Below are 17,531 nucleotides of genomic sequence, written 5' to 3'. Positions count from 1 at the left end.
AACAGCAGAGGAGAGAAGGGAGAATAGGGAAATTAGTTAGAGCTGAGAAATAAGAGTATCTTGTTTGTGGAACAACAATGTGGCCAATGTCACTAGATGAAAGAGTACCTGATAGGGAGGAAACTGTAAGACTATGTGACCCTAAATAAGTCCTTAGTTTCCTCAATTGGAAAACAGGAAGTTTAATAGGGCTGGTCTCCCACAGTTGTTGTGAGGACCAAATGAGGTATTTGTGTTTAGCACAGTAACTGGCATACAGTAGGTGCTTAATAAATGCTTTCCTTCCTTCTATAAAATAGTTAACATTTATAAAGTATTTTATAAACTTTAAAGCATTGTACAAAGGCTGGCTAATCATTATTAATATTCAGCTACATTCATGACTAGTCTTGGGCAAGTCATCTCATTTCTCTGGGTCTTGACTTCCTCCTCTGTAAAATGACAAGGGTTGGACTACATGATGCCGAAGGCTCCTTTGAGCTCTAAATCTGATGGGGTTGCCTAACAAGTAGAGACGGAGATTGAGACCACACAGGCTGGGGCCATTAGCACCTCTTACTCTGTCTTGGTTAAGGAAGACTTCATTTGTTTTTCCTCACAAAGTGAGTTGGTCTCACTCCCAGGTATAGAAAAAGATGTAGACAAAGGTCAATTAGCACACATTGCCAACGTATAGATTTCCCCCCTACAGTCCCTGATTTGTTAAGTCTTAGAAACAGGACTTAACACGGAACCTGCTTATTAGAAGGAACAGAATTAGGACCCATCCTGCAAGCCTGTAGGATAGTATGGAGAGTGAGACTCTGAAGTCTCAACAATGTCTTATGTACACTGCGGAGCTGCCTCCATGATAATAAAGCAAAATGAAGGGATTTGTGAATTTACCTTCTTTTATTTTATTTTTTTACAGTTGCCGCAGCACCTTGCTAGTGTGCCCACAAGGTGCCAACATGACTGTTAAACGAAGGGAGGGCAGGAAATCTTGAAGATCTGCATTTTAGACATTGTACAGCTTTAGCTGATGTTTTTGCCCCAGCTCTCAACTGCCTCAATGTCTTTTTTTTTTTTTTAACTCCCTTCCCAACCAATCACAAAAACAATCAAAAACACAATCTGAAGTCAAAGTTCATACCATAAAGCCTGACAAGAAAATATAGTTGATCTCTTCTTAGAAAAAAAAAAGGTTTATAGGGCCATTTCATTTATTAAAATAATTTCTGTAAACTCACTTAGAAAGGAAATAATCCCACTCTCATTCTAACAACATCTGAGAGAGGATACTTTCCTTCATGGTACCAGTGACCCAGGATCTCACAGAATAAAAATGGTAGTGTCTTCACGAAGATCTCTGTACAGAGTCTTAACAACGATTGTACAAAACACAGCAGTGGCCCCTGTTTAAAAAAATCAAAACAAAACACAGGACAACCTTTTGGCAAGTCTTGCTTCAACTTCTCTCAGTTTCAAGATGACACCAACATTATATAAGTGACGGTATCATAACAGATCAAAGGAGGAGACCACTATCTTGAAGAGACAGAGAGATCTGAACGTTTCTTAATTAAAAAAAAAATCTAAAAAGAAAGGGGGGAACAAAACCAGCATATAAACTTATCAAACATGTAAACTTCATAGCGTCAGTCCCTGCCCCTTCACTTGTCCTCCTCGCTCAGTTTGGCATTCCTCTGGAGAACAGAAGTCAGCTTTGTCTGTAAAATGGCGGCCAGTTTTTTCGATGTCTTTTTGAGGAAAGCACTTCCGGGGTGGGCACTGTTCACGTGCAGGTATAAGTCCTCCTGGGTAGGGCCGGTGTAGCCGCAGTCCTCACAGACGTACAGCTTGTCCCGGCGCTGTTTGTACGCGTACTGCTGCTGCACCCCGTGGATCTTCTTCAGGTGAGACTCCAAGGAGCAGCGCTGGGTAAAGGCCTTGTTGCAGATGTCACATTTGTAAGGGCGGATACCTACAGGAAGGGAAACCAGAAAGGAGGCGTGAACCCATCAATCAGTGATCAGGAGAATATCTGATCCCCAGTATACATATGTGGGCCATTTGGGATGAGGTAAAAGGTGAAGGCAGTTAGTTTTTGCATCTTACATGCATTTTTTATTTTATTAAATATTTCCTATTTAAGTTTAAACTTCTTTAATACTCATTTTTAAAAAGTGAGTTCTAAATTCTCTCTCTCTTCCTCCTTCCATTTCCCAATCCTTTGAGAAGGCAAGCAATATGACGTGTGAAATCACACAAGATACATTTCTATATTAGTCATGTTGTAAAACATATATACACTCCATGAAAATTTTTTAAAGTTTTTTAAAATATGCTTAAATCTGTTTTCCATCCGATTTCTTCTTTCTCTGGAGGTGGATAGGATTTTTCACACAAGTCCTTTTAAATTGTCTTTGACAATGGTTTGATTAGAGTAGCTAAGTCACTTACAGTTGATCATTGTACAATATTGCTGTTGCTGAAGACAATGTTCTCCCACTTCTGCACACTCCATTTTGAAATGAATTCATAAAAATCCTCCCAGGTTTTTCTGAAATCATCCTGCTCAAAATTTTTTATAGCACAATAGCATTCCATCACAATCATGTATCACAACTTGTTTAACCATTCCCCAATTAAGAACATCCCTTTAATTTCTAATTCTTTGCTACCACAAAAAGAGCTGCTATAAACATTTTTGTACAAATAGGTCCTTTTCTTCCATCTCTTCAAGATACAGATCTAAACAAAAGGTCAAGAATTTCAAGGGAATTAATGAAAAAAAAATCAAATGAAGGTGGCCTAGCTGTACCTGATCTAAAACTATATTATAAAGCAACAGTCACCAAAACCATTTAGTATTGGCTAAGAAATAGACTAGTTGATCAATAGAATAGGTTAGGTTCACAAGTCAGAATAGTCAACTATAGCAATCTAATGTTTGACAAATCCAAAGATCCTAACTTTTGGGATAAGAATTCATTATTTGACAAAAACTGCTGGGAAAACTGGAAATTAGTATGGCAGAAATTAGGCATGGACCCACACTTAACACCATATACCAAGATAAGATCAAAATGGGTCCATGATCTAGGCATAAAGAATGAGATTATAAATAAATTAGAGGAACATAGGATAGTTTATCTCTCAGACTTGTGGAGGAGGAGGAAATTTGTAACCAAGGATGAACTAGAGACCATTACTGATCACAAAATAGAAAATTTTGATTATATCAAATTAAAAAGCCTTTGTACAAACAAAACTAATGCAAACAAGATTAGAAGGGAAGCAACAAACTGGGAAAACATCTTCACAGTTAAAGGTTCTGATAAAGACCTCATTTCCAAAATATATAGAGAATTGACTCTATAAGAAATCAAGCCATTCTCCAATGATAAATGGTCAAAGGATATGAACAGACATTTTTCAGATGATGAAATTTAAACTATTTCCACTCATATGAAAGAGTGTTCCAAATCACTATTGATCAGAGAAATGCAAATTAAGGCAACTTTGAGATACCACTACACACCTGTCAGATTGGCTAAGATGACAGGAAAAAATAATGATGAATGTTGGAGGGGATGCGGGAAAACTGGGACACTGATGCATTGTTGGTGGAGTTGTGAACGAACCCAACCATTCTGGAGAGCAATCTGGAATTATGCCCAAAAAGTTATCAAACTGTGCATACCCTTTGATCCAGCAGTGTTACTTCTGGGCTTATATCCCAAAGAAATACTAAAGAAGGGAAAGGGACCTGTATGTGCCGCAATGTTTGTGGAAGCCCTGTTTATAGTGGCTAGAAACTGGAAAATAAATGGATGCCCATCAACTGGAGAATGGCTGGGTAAATTGTGGTATATGAATGTTATGGAATATTATTGTTCTGTAAGAAATGAGCAGCAGGATGAATACAGAGAGGCTAGGCGAGACTTACATGTACTGATGCTAAGTGAAATGAGCAGAACCAGGAGCTCATTCTACACTTCAACAACGATACTGTATGAGGATGTATTTTGATGGAAGTGGATTTCTTCAACAAAGAGAATATCTAATTCAGTTCCAATTGATCAATGATGGACAGAAGCAGTTACACCCAAAGAAAGAACACTGGAAAATGAGTGTGAACTGTTGGCATTTTTGTTTTTCTTCTCAGGTTATTTTTACCTTCTGAATCCAATTCTTCCTGTGCAATAAGAGAACTGTTCGGTTCCTGACACATATATTGTGTCTATGATACACTGGGATATATTTAACATGTATAGGACTGCTTGCCATCTAGGGGAGAAGGTGGAGGAAGGGAGGGGAAAAGTAGGAACAGAAGTGAGTGCAAGGGATAATGTAAAAAAGTATCCAGGCATGAATTCTGTCAATGAAAAGTTATAATTATTTTTTTAAAAAAAGATACAAATCTAGAAAGTGATTAAAGAGAATATACAGTTCTACAGCATAATTCCAAACTGCTCTCCAAAATGGCTGGACCACTTCACAACTCCACCAATAGGGCATTAGTGTCTTTATATTCCAACACCCCCTCGAGCAGGTGATTGGCCAATATGAAGAAAAAGGAAACTAATCTGAGAGATATGAGGTGATATCCTGAAATTGATTCAATTTGTATTTCTCTAAATGGCTTAGAGGGATTTTTCATGGGATTATTGATTCCTTTGATTTCTTCTTTTGAAAATTGCCTGAAGTCAAAGTTCACACCATAAAGCCTGACAAGAAAATATAGTTGATCTCTTCTTAGAAAAATGGATCTTAGTTTTATAAAGTTGGTTCAGTTCCTTATATATATATTTTTAAATGAAGCTTTTAATAGAGAAACCTGCTATAAAAATTTTTCCCTCCAGTTTCCTATTTTTCTTCTAATTTTGGCTGCCTCAGTTTTGTTTCACACATATATTTTCAACTTCAGCTTAAGCTAAATTATGTTTTCATGGAGCGGGTACCTTAATGGATGTTTACAGAAGTGAATTGAATGACATCATAGGATGTCACTCCCTGGGGTATTAAAGGACAATCAGTAACCAAAAAATTCCAGAGAGAGAAGAACCTCAGGGGCCATCTCCATCTAATACAACCTTTACCTGAATAAAAATTCCTTGTAGTAGATAAAGGACCAGACCTGGAAGTGAAATGAGTAGAACCAGTGTATAATGACGGCAACAACAAGACTGTATGAAGATCAATTCTGATGAACATGGCTCTTGTCAAAAATGAAGTGATTCAAGGCAATTCCAATAAACTTGTGATGGAGAGAATCATCTGCACTCAGAGAAAGGATTGTAGGAACTAAGTGTGGATCACAGTATAGTATTCTTCACTTTTTGTTGTTGTTTACTTGCTTTTTGTTTTTTCTCATTTTTTTCCTTTTTGATCTGTTTTTTCTTATGCAGCTTAATAAATGTGGAAAAATATATAGAAAAAAATGAAGATTTTTTCAAAAATATAGAAAACTAAGTCCAATTTACAGAAATAAGAGCTATTCCTCAAATTTTTTAATGGTCAAAAGATATGAACAGAAAGTTTTCAAAGTAATTAAAGCTATTTATACTTGTGAAAAATTGTTCTAAATTACTATTGATGAGAGAAATGCAAATTAAAACAATTCTGGGCTACCAATTCACATCTGTCAGATTGGCTAATATGACAGAAAAGTAAAATCACAAATGTTTGGGAAGGATATGGGAAAATTAAAACATTATTGTACCACTGGTGAAGTTGTATACTGATTTAATCATTCTAGAAAGCAATTTAGAACCCAGTAGGTTATAGAATCATGCATTCCCCAGAGAGATAAAAAACCAAAAGGAAAAGGAAAAGGACCTATTATGTGTACAAAAAAAATTTATAGCAGCTCTTTTAAAATAAAGCTTTTTATTTTCAAAACACATGCACAGTTTTCAACGTTCATCCTTGTAAGATCTTGTGTTCCAAATTCTATTTTCTCCCTCCCTTCCCCCATCCCATCTATTAGACAGCAAGTTATCTAATATAGGTTAATATACATATTTCCACATTTATTTTGCTGTGCAAGAAAAATCAAATCAAAAAGGAAAAATATGAGAAAGAAAATAAAATGCAAGCAAACATCAACAAAAAGAGTGAGAATGCCATATTGTGGTCCACACTCAGTTTCCACAGTCCTCTCTCTCTGGGATGCAGATGGCTTTCTTCATCACAAGATCACTATTGAGAATCATCATTGTTGTGGAGAGTCACATCCACCAGAATTGATTATTGTATAATCTTCTTGTTGCTGTGTACAATGATTTCCTGGTTCTGCTCATTTCCTTTTAGCATCAGTTCATGTAAGTCTCTCCAAGCCTCTCTGTATTCATCCTGCTGACTGTTTCTTACAGAACAATAATATTCCATAATATTCATATATCACAATTTATTCAGCCATTCTACAACTGATGGACATCCTCTCAGTTTCCATTTCCTTAGTGGCTCTTTTCACAGCAGCAAAGAATTGGAAATCTAAGGGATGCCATCAACTGGGGAATGGCTCAACAAGTTGTATATGATTACTATAGAATACTATTGTGCTCTAAGAAATGATAAGCATCATCTCCCCCACATACCTTTTTTGATCTGATTTTTCTTGTGTAGCATGATAAATGTGGATTTATGTTTAGAAGAATTGTACATGTTTAGCTTATATTGGATTGTTTCCTGTCTATGGAAGTGGGAGGAGGAGAAAAATTTGGAACACAAGGTTTTGCAAAGGTGAATGATGAAAGCTATCTTTGCATGTATTTTGAAAAATAAAAAACTATTATTTTTTTTAAAAATGAGCAGGTAGGAGGCAGAAAAATTCAATGAAGAAAATAATTCATTACAGAAAAATATGGAAAGACTAACATGAATTGATGTGAAGGGAAATGAGTAAAAACAGGAATACATTATATACAGTTTCAGCAATAATGTATGATGATCTACTAGAGTAACTTAGCTATTCTCAACAATATAATGATCCAAGACAGTTCCATAGGACTGTATGATTAAAGATGCTGGTCATCTCCACAAAAAGAAATGGTAGAGCCTGAATATAGATCAAAGATACTTTTTAAAAATTTCTTGGGAGTTTTTTTGTTTGTGTTTTTTCCCCCTACAGATAACTTACACAGAATTGTGTTTTGTTTGACCACACATGTATAACGTACATCAAATTGCTTACCTTCAGGAGAAGATGAGGAGAATTTGGAACTCTAAATTTGAAAAAGAGCTAAAATTGTTTTTAATATATAATCGGGAAACGAGGCAGAGCCAAGATGTTGGAATAAAGACAGGAACATTGTTAAATTGCTAAATGTGTTCATTGTTAAATTAATTATAATTATTTTTATTAGATATCATTATATACACACAATATATATAATTATTGCTAAAAACTAAAATATTAAACAACAGCAATGTCAAAGAAAACGTGTGTTTCCCTGCTTACTTGTTTAGAAAGCCACCCCGGCTGAACTCTTGGTGAAATAGGGGGATGGGGTTGCAAAGGAGAGAAAATGAGCCACCTCAGTGGAAAATAACTTGAACACAAGTAAGCTGATAGCCTGGAAAACATGGGCTTTGCACAGAGTAGACAATACTGAAAGGACAAGAACATAAGATGCCTTCAAGGACCAGGAGAGCTTTTGCATCCTGGGCCTTGGAGCACCCGCTGACTTCCGCTGACCTCCTTCCGGCCAGACCCCACTAATTTATTTTGTCCCAGGCTCACCTTCCCCTCCCAGTCTGCTGGGAGGAAGCCGGACCCCCGCAGGCGGGAGGTGCCTGGCCCCCTCCTCCATGCTGGAAGCGGGACAAAGCCACGGCGGGCCCCAGCGGCCCTCTTCTCACCTCCTCCACGCCCCGAGAAGTGGGGGGAGGGGAGGGACCAGGGGCGCGCGCCTCCCATCCTCCAGACTACATCCCCACTTGGGCTGTCTGCCCCAGCCCGGTCCGGCGGACCTCGCTGCGGCGGGATTCCTGAATTCCCATTACTCGACGCGACAGCTGAGCCAGGTCCCTGACTTGTGGCTAGCACCTCCAGGAACAGGCTGTGTGCCGCGGGCAAAGGCCTCCCCCGCCGCTGCGGGTCCTCCATGGAAGCCTCCTCGGCCGTCTGGTCTGAGAGGGGCCTCATCACATGAAGCAACGTGGAAAAGCATGGGGAAATCGGGTAGCCCAGGGCCGGACGCTGGGCCCGTGCCGACAGAAAGCACAGCTGGGGCTTCGCTTTCTGCTCCCAGAGCCCGGATCTCCAGACAGCTTGAACTGTTAGAAAGATCTCCTACATAGAGGAGCCAAAATATCCTCGGTGCAGTCGGGGAGCATTGATTAAGCACCTACTAAGCGCCAAAGAAAGGCAAAAAGATAAAAAATAAAACTAGTCCCTGCTCCCCTGAACTCACATTCGAAGGGGGGAAGCGGGGAAGAGAAATGACAGAGAGAAGGTGGGAGCATTGAGCAGGACTGGGAAAAGCTTTTCCTGCCCCACCCAGCTAGCTCCAGAAAGGATGTGTTAATCTCCTCCCCTATCCCCCACTAACCACCCTCCTTTAGCTGGTGGTCTCCCCCGTTAGAATATAACCTCCTTGAAGGGCAGAACTAGGCTCTTTGTAATTGTCTCTTTAGAAGCTTCCACATTAGAACTAACTAATATATATTTTTCATCCACTATTACAAATCTTAGACTGTCAAATCCCCTACTGAATTAATTCCATCCTCTTCATGTGTCTCTCCCTCCCTTTATTTTTCCACCTGTAGCTAATATTTCCTTCTGATGTATTAAAAGATAAAAACCATTAAGATGTGTTGAGTTCAACAAGGTTCAGAAATCTCAGAGATCACAGAAAGCTTCCCAAACCTAACTGGTTTAAGATGTTACTGTAAAACATGGATTTGGTAACCTATCAAACCAAAGGCTGGTACCATTCCCTCTGAGATGACTTTCCACCTACTTTGCAATTATCTTGTACATCCTTATCCACATGACCACAGCTTTCCCAAATTGGATTATGAGATCCTTGAACTCAGAATCTTTTTGTCTTTTTTTTTTTTTCTATTTTCAGCATTTAACATAGTATCTGGTACATAATAAATGCTACTTAACTGGAGCTAATGATGTGATGGAAATGCTAGACTTGGGAACTAGGAAGACCTGAGTAGAAATCTGGCTGCATATAATTTACTATGTGACCATTGGCAAGACACTTAACCTGTTTGCATCAGTCTCCTCAACTGTAAAATGGGAATAAAACAACAAAGTCGCTATGAGGATTAAATGCAACAATGTTTGTAAAAAGCAATTAGCATAGTGCCTGGCACATATAAATGTGCCATATAAATGCTTGTTCCATTAACAGTGCCATTAACAGCTCATGTCCCCAAAAAGGTAGCAGATTTTGAAAACATTAGAGTAATATCCAATTAAATACATTATAATTGTTTTTCTTTTAATTCTCTTCATTCCGTATTTTGGACACTAGTCTTATTTATTACTCTCTACTTTTTTGCTTTAGACCACCCATAAGAACCTTAACATCTGCCCTATTTTTAAGGAAGGGTCCCAAAGTACTATAAAATCTATGCATATCCTTTGACCCAACAATATCACTCCCAGGTCTGCATCCCACAGAGTTCAAATAAAAGGAATAACTCCTATGTGTAACAAAAATATTTATAGGAGGCTTTTTTGGTAGTGATAACTGGAAATTGAGAGGATGCCCATCAGCAGCGGATACCACACACAGTTAACAACAAAGGTATACTGATGATCAACTGTGAAACAGTTCTGATCAAAACAATCCAAGACAATTCCAAAGGTCTCAAGACAAAAAAATGCTAGCCACATCCAGAGAGAGAGCTGATAATGAGTTGACTATAAACTGAAGTGTAATTTTCTCACTTTATTTTTCTTGCCTTTTTTTTTTTTTTGGCAATATGGTTAACATAGAAATTTTTTTTGCATTATTTCACATGAAGAATTTATATATTGCTTGCCTTCTCTGTGGGTAGGGGAGGGAGAGAATTTGGAACTCAAAATTTAAAATGAAAAAAATGCTAGAGTGTTTTTCTTTAAGGAAGAAAGATCAATCAGATTGTCAGACAGCAAATTTACACCTTCATTCCATCAGATTTTGTTTTTAAGTTGGTTAGTATGTAATATACTACTCTGGCCAGAAAATTCTTTACATTCAAGGCTTGTTGCATTCCTATACACACACTCACACACACACACACAGAATCATCAGCACTTTTAAATCCTCTATCACTTTACCTCTTTAAAAAAAAAAAAAAAAGGTTGACATTTATAGAGCACTTTAAGGTTTATAAATTAATTTATATTTTATCTTATTAGAGCCTTACAACAGCATATTACCCCCTCCATAATTTCTATTGAATAGAATTGAGGCTCAAAGAAGTTGACTACCATTTGTTAATCAATAAACATTTACAGAACAGTTACTACATACCAGGCACTGTGCCAAGCACTGGACTTGCAAAGATAGGTAAAAAGCATTCCAAACTTCAAGGAGCTAACAGTCTAATGTAACAACATGCTATGTATAAATGGAATATACAGGATAGGATAAACGGAATATACAGGACAGGATAAATGGAATATATATAGAATGGAATATAGAGGATAGGAGAAGTGATATATATAGGACAGGATAAATGGAATATACAGGATAGGATAAACGGAATATATAAGACAGGATAAATGGAATATACAGGACAGGTTAAATGAAATAAACAGGATAGGATAGGATAAATGGAATATATAGGACAGGATATATAGAATGGAATATATAGGACAGGATAAATGGAATATATAGAATAGGATAAATGGAATATACAGGACAGGATAAATGTAATAAACAGGATAGGCTAGGATAAATGGAATATATAGGACAGGTTAAATGGAATATATAGAATGGAATATATAGGACAGCATAAATGGAATATATAGAAAAGAATATATAGGATAGGATAAGTAGAATATATAGGACAGCATAAATGGACTATATACGACAGGATAAATGAAATATACAGGATAGGATAAATGGAATATATAGGACAGGATAAAGGGAATATATAGAATGGAATATATAGGATAGGATAAATGGAATAATGGAATATATAGGACAGCATAAATGGAATGTATAGGATAAGATGAATGGAATATATAGGACAGGATAAATATAATATATAGGATAGGATAAATGAAATAGGATATAGAATAAGAGGGAAATCACTAAGAGTAAGGAGGTATAAGGACTTTTTCCCCCCAAATGGGCCTGGAAAAGTTGACATCCCCCACTAATCTTTCTGCCTTTCCTCTCAAATATCTTGCCTCAAAGTTTTACTCAACAAGAGATGATTCCTAAGGAGTTCCCTTTCTCCTATTCCATTCACTTCATCCTGACATCATCATCCTCATCAAGTCCATCAACAAACATTTGTTGAATGCTTACTAGATGGCCAGATAAGAAATGTGCTGACTACTTCCTTCTGTCCTTCACAATGGGGCTGTTAGATGACACAGTGGATATGGTAACAGGAAGATTAGGCCATCCTAAGTTCGAATCAGGCCCTAGTCATTTAGTAACTGTGTGACCATAAGCAAGTCATTGAACTCTGCCTCAATTTTCTCATCTATAAAATGGGCTGGAGAAAAAAAAATGGCAAACCATTTCAGTATCTGCCAAAAAAACCAAAACAAATCCAATGAGGTCATGAAGAATCAGACCAAACATCCTTCACAGAGTTTGGACAAAAAAACTTTAACTCCCATTCCCATAAATTCAGTTATTAAGTCATTAAATGCCATTCTCTCATTTATAGATGAAAAAGGATTCTCTCCCATCATCACTCTAACTTATTTCTTTTCCATGACATCCAAAAAGATATTTAAACAGACTTACTCTCATCTTTATATGACATGAAGTTTTACCTGGTTCCATGGTTTAAACGATTTTATTTTTTGAAGGTCTATGAAGCAAGAGACTATATAATTTTCATTGTGGAGGGTTTTAAGACAATCATGCACTGAGAATTTGTTTTTTGACTCATGATGGAAAATATCCAGAGAAAGGACTACAGAGTCTGAATGTAGGTTGAGGCACATTATTTTCATTTTTCTTTCTTTTTTGTGGTTTTATCCTTTTGTTCCAATTTTTTTTCACAACATGACTGACGTGAAAATATGTTTAATACACATAAAACCTGTATCAAACTGCTTGACATCTTGGAGAGGACAAAGGAAGGGAGGAAAAAATTTTGGAACTCAAAATCTTATAAGTGAATGTTGAAAACTATTTTTTACATTTAAATGGACAAAATAGATACTATTAAGTGAGGCAGGGGGGAGAAATTGCTTTTATATGAGATTCATGATGATAAGACTTAGAGCAAAAAATACCCTCAGAGGTGACCTAGTGATCAGATTCTAGACTGTACTAGATTACAATCCAGTCTTTTCATTTTCCAGATAGAGAATCTGAGGACTGAGAGATTAAGTTATTTGCTAAAGGCCACAAAAGTATTCAGGAGCAGAGCTAGAATTTAAACTAAGGTTCTTAGATTCCAAATCTTTCTACAGGGAGTCTTTAAAAAACAAACAAACAAAACAAAACAAAACAAAAACAATTATTTCCATCTTTTGCTTTTTATATCATTTCCCCCACCCTGAGCCATTTTTTGGAGTCAGGAAGACCAGCATTCAAATTCCGTCTTTGTCAACTTAGTGGGTTTATGAGACTGGGCAAGTCACTTAAGTTGTCTGCCTCAGTTTATTCATATATAAAATGAGGATAGTAACAGCCCCTAATTCCCCTTAAATGAGATACTTATAAAAAGCTTTACAAACCTTAAAACACTTTATAAATGCTAACTATTATTGTTACAAGTCAAATAGTGGAAAGAAAAAAAATCAACATGTGTTCAATACATTGCAAAAGGCACTTGTAACCCTTCCATCTCAGCAAAGGGGGGAGGGGGGGGGAGAGTAGTTCAAGTGTTTTCTTTCTCATCATGTTTGCTGTTTATAAATTTTGCAATGAATCTTTCCCTTTTGATTGATATAGCACGGGTTCTTTGTGTTTAGATTATTGTTGTTGCTCTTCTCAACACATCATCAGTTCATACAGATGTTGGAATGTTTCTCTATATTCATCACATTTCTCCTTTCTTCTATTACAATACTAACCCAATAGAGTCATTTACCAGTTTGTTTCCCATTCCCTAATCTACTTTGTTTCCAATTCTTTGATTACACAAAAAGTGCTGTTATCAATATTTTGCTGTATTTTGGGACTTCCTCTTATCAGTAGCCTGTTTAAGTGTGTGTACTAATAGAATCTATGGGTGGCTGGGCAAAGGCATTTTGTTCATTTTATTTACATAATTCTAAAGCATCCATCAACACCACAAATTGATTTATCTGTTACCCACAAGTGTCTATCTTCCCATAACCCCTCCAGCACTGGCTAGAGCTTATCTTTTATAATCTGACTCCTTGGATTTTCCTTTTCTGTCGGCTCACTCTTACAAATTAAGGGTTCCTGCAGATGACAGAAAGGATATTGTCCCACTACATCCCTGACTGTGCAGTTCATTATTAATCCTCTTCCTCCTCAAGGTTATTTTTCTACTTTTTACCATTAAATAATCTCCCTGGGTTCACGGCCTCCTGCCTTTCTGTATGTCTATTGCTTGGACTACTCTTGCGAGACAGGACCACTGTTCTCTCCGAGTGAGAAATCTCTGAAGATTATACACACTGTATGGTCCCCATTGCCCTTTTATATTTTTTCCCATTCATGGAAGCATTAATCAGTAGTAGCCCATTCCCACCAATGAAATAAGATTTTCCCTTTATCTTTCATCATTTTAGTCCTTCTCTTCACATCCTTATCCACTCTTCTTGAGAAACTACAGGAATTATTTTTCCTTCATTGTTAACCTTTGATTTGATTAAGGTATATTATATATTCTCCTTTCTCTTCTTTTTTCCTTTTCCCTTCATGCTCCTTCCCATTCTGCAATTCTTTCTTACAAAAAATATTGATTCACCTATAGAGGAGGTATTCTAAGGTTTGGTCCATGATGTTTTAAACCTGATTCTCCATTATCATTTCTATTTGCCTTCTGCTTTCATCTTTGGCTCCCCTGTGTACTTTTGAGAAGAAATCTCTTAATGGTCTCTCTGCCATTGTTTTATTGTGATTCTTGGCTGCTCTATCTATTTAATTTTTTGCTTTTCAGTTGTATGGGGTATCTACAAAGCAAATAATTTGATCAAGTTCCATTTTATTTCTAAAATGCTTCAAAGAACTTTTTTATTGAACATCTTTTTTCAGTAAAAGTTAGGTTCAGGTTTGCAGATAGGTCACTCTGGATGGCACATTGAACTTATTTGTTCTTTCTAACACATTACTCCTTTCCCTCTGAGTGGATATAAAATAGTTTTATGTTATTCAAATTAACTTTCTATTATATTTGAAGGTCTTTCTCCAGATAGCAGGCAGAATTTATTATTAGGTTTTGAAATTGTTAAATTTAACAATTCTGGGTCTTGGAATTTGTAGCATAAGATATGTGATCTGAGACTTCTTTCAATCAGAACTTTATTTTCTGTGCTCATAAGGTCCATGGAGTTTTCTTCTATTATTTCTTGCATAATTTCTTATTTAATGCATGTAATAATATGCATTAAATGAAATATAATCACATGCATTTTTTCTTAAGATGTCTAAGTTTTCTTTTAACATTACTGCTTTTTGTTTCTTGTCTTTTAGACTGTATATTTGCATTCTCAATCAATTATTTTCTTTGAAACGAATTCAAATTTTTCTATTCTATCAATTACTTCAAGCGTGTAATCCACAACTTTTCACAATTCTGATTTCTCTTAAACCATTATTTTGGTGGTGGAACCAAGACAGAGGGCTGAAGAAACATTCAATTGAACTCTCTAACCATTTCCCTCCAAACAGTTTTAAAATAATGTCTTAATCAGAGCTCTGGAGTGATAGAGCCAACAAAAAGTCCGAGTGAGACATGCTTCCAGACAGAAAAGTCAAGAGGCTCTGAGGAGAGATCTGTGACAAGGGAACTGGAGGTGGCCTGGAGCTCCCATGGCAGCGATGGAACTCTTGTCCCAGCTAGGACAAGTATGGCCTTTTGGATTTCTACAGTGCTGGTAAATGGGGGAAGGAGAAGAGAGAGCACTGAATTTTGTGGGAAGCTGAGGATTGGTTTGTGCAGCCCTACTGGAGAGAACACAAAGTAACAATTGTGTCAGGGATCAGCATTCTCTTGTTGTAGTTACTTCATAATGGTTCGTGGGGATGTGGAGTAGATGTCAAATTTGTAGCCCACAAAACATCCCAGTAAAGTAAAATACAGTGTTTAACAAGATAAGTAAAGACAATGTTAATCTGTGATTTTTTAAGGGATTGGTACGTATCCGAGTTTGACACCTAAATCTAAATTTCTAAGAAAAATAAAATTGCTTTATCTCTTACACATAATTATTTTGGGGAAGTAAGAGAGATCATGAGAACCTGAGAAAATGACTAATCTTCCACTTTGGTGATATAGTAGATAAAGAGACAAACCTGGAATCAGGAAAGAGGAAAGCTAAAGAAATCCTGGAAATGAGGAAGGGTCAGCCCCAAACAGCTCCAATTTTTGACTATCACCTCCCAAAGTCTCCCCTTCTGCTTGATTATGTAATTCTCACCTTCCACTTTGCCAATATGAATTCCCCAATATCCACCATAATCTCCTTTCTCCCCTTAATATATAATATATATAAATATATATATAATTTAATTTAATATAAGTTGATCATTCAAAATTTCATATCCTCTATAAATGAGAAGCACAGGCCTATCCAGAAAGAGGTACACATAATGATTGTGTCTCCCTTTCTTTTAGGGATCATAAGCAATGTATCCCCTTTTTCCTCATTTCCAGGACTTCCCTCTTTCCCCCCTCAACATTATATAATCAATATTTATGGATCATCTCCTCCCATCTGTTCTGATCTCAGGGAAACACTTGGTCCATCTGGATAAAAAGATATTACCATGATTTCCATGCTTTTTTTTTGGGGGGGGTGCAAGGTGGCCCTAAAAGTGGGGCTCAGAAATGGGGGGAAGGAGTAACGCTGCAGGGAAGAATAAACGACAAGGAAAAAGTCTGAAGACAAATTTTGAGAATCCTTTGATGTTTTTTCATTGTATCCAGCTCTCTGTGACCTCATTTGGGATTTTCTTGGCAGGAACACTGAAATGGCTTGCCATTTCTTCCACCACTCATTTTACAGATGAAGAAACAGACATAGAGGGTTAAGGGATTTGTCCAGGGTCACACAGCTAGCAAGTGTCTGAGTCAGGCTTGAATTCAGGCCCAGCACTATCCCCACCTAGTTGTCCAGAGAATTCTCCCAATAAGCCTATTAATGGTAACAGTTTTTCTCCCTCCATTAATGTGACAGCCCAATATTACTGAATAAACATCACTTAAGGCTAGGCACTGAAGGGTGAAAGTGGAGCTGGAAACATGCCAGCATTTAGTTAAGTTGCTGAGAAAGTTGTTGGGAAGCAAAGCTTTTGAACTACCACAAAAAAATACAAGGACTTTTTTCCTTATTAGGATTATATTATTATTATTAGGATTATAAAAATATAGGCAACTATCTATTGTAACAATGACCTGAAAAGCAGAAGGCTTTGTCCACTTGACCTCTGGGACACAGTTTTACATCTGCAAAATAGAGACTAAAAACTATCCTCTGGAGACTGAATATAAATCACTAGCTAAAGGTAAACAGGGACAATCTTCTCCCTACATTACGAAAAGACAAAGTGAGGTGAGATTGCTGGTGAAATGGGTTTTTTCATCTGATGTACACTTGGTTCACTTGTTCATCCCCCCCCCCCCTTATGTTTTTTTTTTTTTTCTCCAGTGGTTTTTCTCTTTTATTCTGATTTTTCTTTCCCAACATGATTCATAAAGTAATGTTTTTAAAAACTAATGTACATATAAAACAGAAAAAAAATAAAAATATAAAAACAAAACAAAACTATCCTCATCTAGCCTTAAGATTATTGTGAGGATTAAGTGAATAAATATATAGAAAAACACTCAATAGCTTTAAAATCCATATTATATGTCTGAGTAATATTAGTGATATGAAAGGAAAGAAACTTAGAAATTGACTAGTCATTTTACAAAATGTCATTTAGCAAAAGAGAGCAATTAGTCTACAATCATACAGGAAGGCAAGTAACAGACCTTTTCGTTCCAAAACTTTTATTCTTTGGACTGTACCATAATACCTTTCCTCACACCCAAAATGGAATTCTTAAAACTATTTTAGATATGGGTTTCAAAAGGAAAAACGTTTTCTTAATTTCCAGCTGTTACCAAATCTAGATGTCCCCTAAGTGGATCTTTTTTTTTTCCTCCTTTTTTATAGGTAAGAAAATTAGAAGAACCAAGTGATTTGTCACCTTCCACTGATA

At 36.6% G+C, this 17,531-nt stretch overlaps 1 protein-coding gene across 3 annotated transcripts in view; it reads right to left on the bottom strand.

Moving 5' to 3' along the window:
* Positions 1 to 872: 872 nt before the first annotated feature.
* Positions 873 to 17,531, bottom strand: part of OVOL2 (ovo like zinc finger 2) — a 51,380-nt gene continuing 34,721 nt past the window's right edge. For all 3 annotated transcript variants that reach the window (XM_051975878.1, XM_051975880.1, XM_051975879.1), the window contains one exon: positions 873 to 1,963. In XM_051975878.1, the coding sequence (XP_051831838.1) occupies positions 1,653 to 1,963 (311 nt within the window). In that variant the 3' untranslated portion in view covers positions 873 to 1,652. The remainder of the gene's footprint in view (positions 1,964 to 17,531) is intronic.

The sequence above is a fragment of the Antechinus flavipes genome, chromosome 2 (genome assembly GCF_016432865.1).
Source record: "Antechinus flavipes isolate AdamAnt ecotype Samford, QLD, Australia chromosome 2, AdamAnt_v2, whole genome shotgun sequence".
In the NCBI taxonomy this organism is placed as follows: domain Eukaryota; kingdom Metazoa; phylum Chordata; class Mammalia; order Dasyuromorphia; family Dasyuridae; genus Antechinus; species Antechinus flavipes.
This window is presented reverse-complemented; position numbering and strand designations above follow the sequence as displayed.